The 10,185-nt window shown below is 30.6% G+C and overlaps 1 protein-coding gene across 2 annotated transcripts in view; it reads right to left on the bottom strand.

Annotated features, from left to right (window-relative positions):
* LOC106691370 (zinc finger protein Xfin) overlaps positions 1–9,799 on the bottom strand; it is a 24,550-nt gene extending 14,751 nt beyond the window's left edge. For both annotated transcript variants that reach the window (XM_067052982.1, XM_067052983.1), the window contains exons 1-3: positions 8,953–9,799; positions 5,656–5,715; positions 629–685 (exon numbers count right to left, since the gene is read on the bottom strand). In XM_067052982.1, the coding sequence (XP_066909083.1) occupies positions 629–685; positions 5,656–5,715; positions 8,953–9,709 (874 nt within the window). In that variant the 5' untranslated portion in view covers positions 9,710–9,799. The remainder of the gene's footprint in view (positions 1–628; positions 686–5,655; positions 5,716–8,952) is intronic.
* Between the last annotated feature and the right edge of the window lie 386 nt (positions 9,800–10,185).

The raw sequence follows: 10,185 nt of genomic DNA, 5'->3' as shown, positions 1-10,185 counted from the left end.
TTTTGTGAATTTATTTTGTCAAATATCATGAAAGCTACAACTCTCACAAAGATAAACATCATAAACTACTTTATGGCATATTAAACTAGCTTTAAAATTTGACTGCTAATAGACATCTGTACATTCATAAGATTTCCCAAAATAAATTCACTAACCACTGATTTTCAGTACATTTTCTATGAAATATTGCTTTTTAAAAAGTATATCTTGGGAACTATTGAATGTAAATAGCTCTGTTAGAGCTCATATTTTATAAATTTACTCTACTTTAAAATAAGTTATATCAAGTTTTTAAGTGTTGTAGGTAGTTTTAAAGATATGGAGCTCTGAATGGAAAATAATTTTTTTTTAATGTTTTGAAACCAACGCCATTTTGTATTCCCCTAACTATACTTGGCAGACTCATCAATTCAGACTAGTAATTATACGTAGTTTTCATTTAAGTAATCAAAAATTGTGGTGAAATAACTGAATCTTTCTCCATCTCGCTGTTGGACTAATACTTAATTCTTACAGCCCAACCTTCATTAGTATCTATCATTGTTGGCATGTATTAATCTTTATCAAAAATGAGTTTCCAATAGACAATAATAAACACAAGATTATATAAATTTGAATGTTTTCTCACCAAAATAGATCTCCTGCTCCTGCTCTTCTTCTTCTCTTTTGATGTTAATTGTAGCAACTGAAACCAAATAAAACATTAATTCAATTTGGAGCGTCAACTAACTCTTACCAGTGGTTTCATCTCCTCATCCTAACTTCATATTTTAACTAATTGGTCGATGGTACTGAATTAAATTTTAATTAATTAGAAAACTCAAACAGTTTTTTCAAAGGCTATCATGAACAAAAGAAAAATCCTGAAACTAAAACCTGAAATATTCCTTTTTCGTGAAGTCATTCACACTGACAAATGCTAACTTACTGGCTTACTCTTCGACAGGAATGGTAAAACTGAAGAAGAATCGAGGAACATCATGAGGGTTTGTTTTAATTCTGATATTCCCTATCTTGAGGGGGGATATTAAAATAATTTCTATTGCTGGTAAGAGGGTGGTGCATATAATTTTTATGGAATGAAATAAATCAAGCATTGTAAAGAAAGGAAAAGAAAACATATAATACTCAATAACTCATTATATAAAAACAACTGACTTTTATGGCATTAGGCCAAAGTCTGGACCCTCAGAAACTTGTCTGGAGTGCTAGCAATCCTACTAATTGAGTGTTTTGCCCATAGATGGTGGGAGCTTGATATCCTCTTGAAGTGCTGAATTATATTCCTGAAACAGGGCTTTTGTCATCCATAAGACCTTCCTTCACTTTTGAATATTTATTATTTAGTTTAATTACTTATTATTTTTCTGTAGGTATTAATGAATAATGTATTAATTACAACCACTTACACTTACACTTACAACCCTTTACGAGGAAGAGGATTCTTAATATAGAATATTGCAAACTGGGAGGAGTACAGTTAATACCACAAAAGAGGTGAAGTACTTAGGAATAATTCTAGATCAGAAACTCAAGTGGAATTCCCATATTAACAGAGTGATAGTTAAAGCTAGAGCTTCTCTATGGACTTGTAAAAGTTTATTTGGAAAAAAATGGGGAATTAAACCCAAAATGGCAGAATGGTTATACACAAGGGTTATAAGACCCATGATAACCTACGCATCGGCAATTTGGTGGCCGAAAACAGAGGAAAAAACCTCACCAATAACACTGGAAAAGGTACAAAGAATGGCGTGTCTAAGTGTGACAGGAGCAATCAGAACATGCCCCACAGCAGCTATGGAGACAATTCTGAATCTAACTCCCCTACACATCTGGAAACAAAAAGAAGCTATAATGAGTGCCTTAAGTATAGAACATGACTGGACTTATAAACCAGGAAACTATCAAGGACACTTAAAGATCCTAAATAAGATTAAGGGTAAAGAATGGATGAGCTTTCTAAGTGACCATTTACCCAAAAGACTTGATTTTGAAAAGAACTTTAATGTATGTATTCCAGACAAAGAGATATGGAGGAAAGGAGGCCCTAAATTTGAGAAGGGCGCATTGGTCTGGTATACTGATGGATCAGTTAAGGAAGGAAAAGCAGGGGCTGGGGTTGTAGGACCTAATTGCAAAAGAACCCTAGCAATGGGAATATACCCAACTGTCTTCCAAACTGAAATACACGCAATAGAAATAGCGGCATTAGAAAACATTAAAAACAATCCAAAAGGAAAAAGGATTTATATAATATCAGACAGCCAGGCTGCTTTAAAGGCAATAATGTCCTATACTATAAAATCAGGGCTAGTCTGGAATTGCCTAGAGAGACTAAAGGAATTAGCCAGAGGCAATAAACTGACCCTGATGTGGACCCCAGGACATGAGGGGATTGAAGGTAATGAGATGGCAGATACCCTAGCTAGGAAGGGATCAGAAATGATGCTAATTGGCCCTGAGCCATATTGCAGCATATCTGGAAGTGCAATCAGGAATGTGGTTAACTCCTGGGAACAAAAAGAGAAGGAAACATACTGGACGCTGAAACCAGGTATGAAACAATCCAAGCTCTTCATTAAAATATCAGAGGAAAAGGCAAAATTTTACCTTAACCTTACTAGAAATGAACTGAGGGCGATAACAGGACTCCTCACGGGCCACTGCCCCTTAAAATATCATCTTAAGAAGATGAGGCTGGTGGAGGATTCCACCTGCCGTCTATGTATGGAAGATGAAGAAAAGGCACAGCACATTCTGTGTGAATGTGAAGCCCTTGCATTCAGAAGATTACAAATGGAGCCTGAAGACATTTCTAGAATAAACCCAAAAGAATTATTGAACTTCATAAGAAGCATAGGATTCATATGGGATCTCTAGTGGAAAGAGGGGTAACTCACAAAAGATCCAATTGGGTCGAAGTGAGGAAGGGATTCCCGACCCTCAGTGTAATAATAATAATAATAAAATAATAATTAATTACAGCATAACCAATTTTTTTTATTTATACTCATTTTATGCAGCCATGTGGACACCAAGGCATTGGCAGCAAACAATAATGTTACACATGTATGTGTATGTATAACATCAATCTGTTCCCAATAATTGCATACTGGTTCCTAGTTTTAGCAAACTTTACAATGTTGTTCATCATAAGAAAATATTTTCAACGACTGCTGATCTCACTATCAGTAAATTGTAATGATATTTTTGGAGAAGTTTGTCAGTGGGTGCAGTCAGCAAAGAACAACATAAATATGATTTTGTTTATTTATGTTGTTCTTTGCTGACCGCACCCCCCGACAAACTTCTCCAATCATTAATCTACGGTCAACTATCAACTCCTCACTCGTAATGATATTTTGTATAAATATATGCAATTGATACTAGCTCGTTTGAATGTTTATCAATAGATTAGAACTAAGAGGGATTACGGCAGTATGAGGTTTGGACTTTGCCATAGTTAGCGGAAGTGTGTGTTCTTGACCATTGTGTCTGAAAACATGAACCATATGTGCACACTTGAAATGCCGAATTATGTATTGGTAATTATTATAGACACACTGTATTCGATTTCTTTTTTATTAAAATTTTTACATTTATAAATCAGTTTATAAGTAAACATTTTCTTGTAAAGGCAATATGTTGGCCCTCTATATTTGGAGCATTTCCTGCAATAATAAAAAGCAACAAATCCTAGTAGTTTTTTGATTAGGAAAGAGTCTAGGATATGAATTTTTTTTCTTTCATTCAAGCTGAAATTGTTAAGATAGTATGAATAAATGATTTTGTTGATTTGTTTTTTTCTGTCTTATAAAAAAGATTAGTCAGATTTTATTATATATATAAAAAAAATAATAGCACAAAATCAAGGTAAGATAAGAAAGGTCATATATTTGGTGTAAGGTGCCTTTACGGTAGTCAGCATTTTTTTTTTTTTTCGTATGTATATACATCTAATTCATTCTAAATTTTAGTTAATTTAAACCCCAAAAATAGCATCAAGTTCAACATGAGCCCACTAATCTACAAAAGAATTTATTACAAAATTTATAGTTAAACAGAAAACAATACTAGAAGTAATTAATAACAACTTTACTCACAATTTTAGATTTTTATATAATCAATTAAAAAAAGAGTTTAACTCATGTACATTTACAAACCTACCCCTACCTACTCAAAATCGAAAGAGTAATCAGCTACTTCTCAACTCTTACCTGGAGACTATCTTAATGTTATTCTAGCACTAAAAGCGTATGACACTATATTAGGAATATGTCCAATACAAAATAAAAATAATTTATTAAAAGCAAATCATTAATATGTTCAATACAAAATAAAAATTTAAATATAACATGGTCAGGGTGGCGTTATAAAAATAGTTGTAAACTATTTTTATTTCTCTTTTGACCACCATGCTAACCATCTTATATTTAAATTTTTACAGTCAACTATATATACATATACAAAATAAAAATAATTTATAAAAAGGGAATCATTAATATGTCCAATAGAAAATAAAAATAATTTATTAAAAGGAAATCATTAATATGTAATTCCATTCCCTCCTTCATCTCTTGCTCTAATACCCTTCGAACATTTAATACCCGTATCTTTAACCACTTATTGTCCACCCTATTCCCGAAGAATAACAATTGAAAGTTTCAAATAAAAATGTAAATGGATAGAAAGATAGATAAAAATTAACCTACATATACTTGGACTTTTTTAACAGTTGTATAGAATCTGTAAATATGTATATATTTTCATAAAATCACAACTACTTCACGATGTATTTTACTCTATTAGAATATACCTTAACATTTATGATTTTTTTAGAGGATTTAATTATTTATTTTTTGCCTTATTGTTAATTTATTAATTTTTTTCTACATTTGATGATTCTGATTTTCTTTAAAACTTTTAAATACGTACATAAACAGTATTTGTTCCTTTTAGTTTATTATTTTTAGTTCATTTGCGTTAGATTCTTTTTCATTTTATTTTACACATACTGTCAATTTATTTTTGATGTTTTTTCTTTTCCAATTTTTTATTTTAGTTAGTATAACTAAATGATGACATGGTCATCAATGATATATTTGTCAGACCATTATAAAGATATAAAAAATCAAGACAAATCTAAATACTGTAATCTGAAAAATAAATCCTAATTTATAAACTTATGCACATTTACTATCTTTAATAAGTGAATGTTTAACTAAATATTTTTCAATTTGATTAAATGATGCGTTTGATCAAAAAACAGACATTAGACAGACAGAAGTTTATTAATGGCAATGTTTTACTCTGAACTTGCTATCAATAACCATAACTTAATATCTACATTATTCTTTTAAGAAACCAGATTTACACAAAATTCTTTCAAAAATTTATGAAATCAACCTTAAAAGGCCAGCAATGTCAAAAACTTTAATTCACAAAAAAAAATTAGTTAGCATGTTTTGACCCAGCACTTCAAATAACAAAACCAGATTCTGAGTCTAAATAAATCAATTTCCCAATACCTTCAAAGGTGTGTAAACAAAAAAGAAACGATATTAAACAATTCATTTTATATCATGAAATCCCTCAATAACACAATTTCTAGAAACAGTGAAAATTATAAATACAATAAAATAAATATCTTACGTGAATGATTAGTTTCATCAGTCATTTCTTTTGGTAAACAGACAGCAAAATTATTTGGACCTGAAAAAAAAAAATAATGCACAATAATATTTTTTTTAAATGAACTTGGTTAAATCTTTAAATATATTGATAATTCCAACAACCAGTTTGAATGGTTGAAACACAAGATTATGTACTATTAGGTTTTTAAAGTCCAGCAACTTTCTCAAAACTTTTCTAGATACATCCAAAAATGAACAAATATATTCTTTAAAACTAATTACATTCAACAATAATAATTAAAGTGTGACCTAATTAAGAATAATAATTATCAAAATTTCCATTAAATTAGAAATGTTTAAACATATATTCAGGCAAAGTCATGACCACTTACATAAATAATAGCTAAAGTAATTAAATAATAGAACTGAAAAAAAGGTATATTCTGCAATATATTTTTTTACAATAGATAATCCAACTAATAACAGATAAGTTATAACCTTCCACAATTGGCAAACGGTATAGGAGGCGTAGTTCATGAATGAACCAGTTCAAACGAACTCCCCTGTATAGTGTAATGCTAGGTCTGCTGATGGAACTTCAAAAAACCAAAGTGATAACAGTCTATGAGAAACATTGTCTAAGCAAGGAAAAACCGTACATTGCTTTCTATCAAATGTCACTACTTTGCTTTAAGGTGGAAAGGTTAATTTCAGCAGATAATATTTATGATTTTAATTACCACGATACGATCGTTCTTTTGATGAATGGAATATGGTCCGGGTGCGGTAAAAAAAAACTCAAATAGTAGATAATTATACTATTTTATTGAGCCAACGTTTCGCCCCACGTTGCAGGGCTTCGTCAGGGCTAAAAAAGATACAAACACTATAGTTACAAAAAGGAAAAAAGAAAAAAACATAAGTGTAAAATAACAGGGGTATAAAATGAAAAGTAAGATATAATAAGAAAAATTAAAGGTTGTAAATAGTAAATGAATGAAATAAATAGTAAATGAATGAATGTTGACCATATATTCTTTTGTATATTATATTTTAGTTGTATTACTTTCTATCAAAGGCCAATTAGAGCATACTATTTTTTGTAAATATCTTTCTATGAAATTAAGAGTCAGCATGCTCTTATACTTCAAATTCTCATTACAACCGCCGACCTTAGATGGAATACCGAGTGTTTCCGAAAGTAGACGAACGCGATAGACATCTGCCCTGATCTTTATTAGAAATGATTTAAGGATTGAAGTAATATAATAATATTCCTGATTTGAGAGTTATTTGACATTGTAAATAAATTTCGCGGGATCAATGCCATGAACTGATTTTCCATTGTCAGAAAAATTAATTTCAAAATAAAAAAAAAAATAGAGTAATGACATTTTTAATTTTCAATAGCTTTTGGTTATCCCACATTAAAACTATTTTATTTCTACATGCCACTTCAAATAAAAAATTTTTGGTTAGGAATTTTTTAATAGTAAAAATGAATATCATTTTCACATTTTTTTCATAAGGTTTTAAATTTAGAAAATTCATTGAGTCTCATGAAAAATTTAAAAGTTTCAAAAAAAAAAAAATCATAAAGAATTTTCTTATATATTCTCTATATCTATATTTTTCACCAACAAATAAATTGAAGCTACAATAAAATTGTTCCCCTGAAGTTTTGGCAGGAGTTTATTGGTTTACTTATATCGTATCACTTATCACAAGGATTTTATTACTTGTTTTCCTTATTATAACAGTCAATGAATTTATAGTTGGTTTGAATCGATTTGAGAACATTATTTATGCAACCCTAAAAATAAAATAAATAAATTATAGTGTGCCCTTCAAATGGATGTGACATGATTTTTTTTTTCATCACGTTCTTTTCATTTAAGTCTATAACATATATATTAAAAACTACAATTTCATCTTATAAAAATTTTTTCGTGATTTCAAAACTATCAATTATCATTTCCAACTTTTTTTGACTTTTTTTTTAAATTCATAAAAAAAAATCATGATACGCTGGCAGTGGTTAGGCCATATCCTCCTGCTTTCTCTGAGATCCAGGATTCATTTTAACGTCGGCGGCAAAGCTATTTTCCACCGTTCTGCCGAATTTGAGTTCATTTTCGAAGAAAAAAGTGATTTAAGCTATGAAAAGTTGGAGAATTTTTGAAGTTGGTTCAATCGCTCGAAATATCGGCCCTAAAATAGAAACTTCTTTTTAGAATCACCCTTATAAGCAATTTTGAGTATAATAATCTCTTTGAATAATGTAATAACAAAATTTTCGCAGTATGAAGTAGGTTCTCAAACCTTAAATTTCTAAACTTTAGGGTTTTTTTGGTATTATTGGGAATGATACCTTCCCTATCTATCCCCTACCACCATATGACGTTTCTGCGTACAACAGAATTAAGAACAAAATTTATCATAGAAAAAAATAATTCGAAAAGTATAAATCGAAAATTGTGACTCATTTATTTATTTTTCAGCTCATGATTTTCACCTAAAACATAATCCATTATTTAAATATAAATCACAAAGGACCAAGTGCTCAGAAATGAAATATGATTCCACAAAAATGGGTCACAGAACTAAAGAATAACTACTTTCATTCTATTTTCGTATGTTTTTCACAATATTATTGTATTATTTCAATCGATATACCATAACTTTAACATTTTCAGTTTACGGTATAATGAGAAATGGCTAAAAGTTATTTTATTCAGTTCAGTGCATGACTTCTATAATAATTTAACGAAATAAGGTTACGAGCTGTGGCTACGGCTGATAAGAAGCCACTCAGAGCCCCGGTCCCCCTGGAGGCCGTTTGAAGCTCTTGAACATTTGGGCCAACATCTGACAATATTTATACCTTGTAAAAATGAACCTGTATAAAACTGTGAATTGTTTTCAATAAAACTTTGTTGTATATATTATCAATAAATTAATTTAAAACAGAGACTTCCTGGACAAGCCCAAATAAATTGACTATTAAAAGGTCACTCCGTGTAAAGACTTACTTAATTTTTAGACTCCATCCTCAGGAACCTTTACGGGGCTCTACCAGAAAGTCTCTCCTCTGTTCTCAAGTATTTTTAGAGTTTGTACTTCTGCCCTTTTCCACCTTCTTTTCCTTTCTTCCACTATTTTAGGACTGGTTTCCCTCAGGCTTGTTACTCACTAGTTCAGAAGACTGTTAATCTATCCAACGCTCGCGTAATAAATAATAACTACTGTCATAAACCTCAATAAAGAAATTAAGTTTTTGTACTGTAACATTAACGATAATGAAGAACTTTCTCACCTGTATGCTGAGCTAATACGTGGTTTTTTAAACCGGATTTAAAATACCAATGGGAGTAGGGACAGTGATTTATCAAATCTTGGAGTGTCGTGTAATTATGGCCACAGTGAAGACAATGATGAGGCTTCTTGTCTGTCAGATGGACCAACTCATGCCTTTTCAAATCTTGAGGTATAATAGATTTATAGTCACAGTGAGAGCATTGATGAGGCTTCTCGCCAGTATAATGGGCCATTATGTGTCTTTTCATTTTTCCACATCGAGCTGATTTATAAAGACAATAAGGGCAGTTACGAGACTTCTCACCAGTATGACAGGTTGCAATATGTGTTACCAAATCTAAAAGTATAATATAATTATGGTCACAGTGAGGACATTGATAAGGCTTCATATCTGTATGGTGTGCCATAATATGGTTTCTTAAAGCTCGAATTCTGATGCATTTAAGGTCACAGTGAGGGCAGTGATGAGGCTTATTAGCTCTATTACAGGCCATAATATGTCTTTTTATACGTACAATACTAACAGATTCATAGTCACAATGAGGACAGTGGTGAGGCTTCATATTTGAATGTTTCACCATTACATTGTTTTTCAAAACCTGGGTTGTAATAAATTTATGGTCACATAGAGGACATTGGTGAGGGTTCTCACTTGTGTGGTAGGTCATTATATGTATATTCAAAATCTCAGTTGTAATAAATTTATGGGCACAGTGAGGACATTGATGGGGCTTCTCATCTGTATGAAGTTGCATTAGATGATTTTTTTAAATTTTTGAAATCTAAAAGATTTATAATCACAGTGAAAACATTGATGGAGCTTCTCAACTCTACGAGAACTCCTGACACCTGTAAAAATAAATTATCACATTAAAAAATGAAACTCTTTATTGAAAGCCAACAAAATATATTAATTATTCTATTTTTCAATTTGTCAAAAAATAATTGTTAACTTATTCAAAATTTTCAACTCATCATTCAATAATATAATTTAGCGACATATCTAATAATTAAACAATAATTGATATAATGTAATAAGTGCTATAGAAGATTTAGGAAATTTGTCTTTCTTTCAGTATTTATGTTATAATTATGATGATTCCTCTCAACCATGTTAAATATTATATAGCTTTGACATGGTAAAAGAAAGATATATTTCTCCATTTAGAAGACCTCTTAACATACTCCCAACCCATGTCAAATGTTATATAGTTTTAACACACTAAAGGAA

The sequence above is a fragment of the Halyomorpha halys genome, unplaced genomic scaffold (assembly GCF_000696795.3).
Source record: "Halyomorpha halys isolate HHAL.00 unplaced genomic scaffold, Hhal_1.1 Scaffold2288.1, whole genome shotgun sequence".
In the NCBI taxonomy this organism is placed as follows: domain Eukaryota; kingdom Metazoa; phylum Arthropoda; class Insecta; order Hemiptera; family Pentatomidae; genus Halyomorpha; species Halyomorpha halys.
Note: the sequence above shows the minus strand (reverse complement) of the source record. Positions and strands in the feature narration are given on the sequence as shown.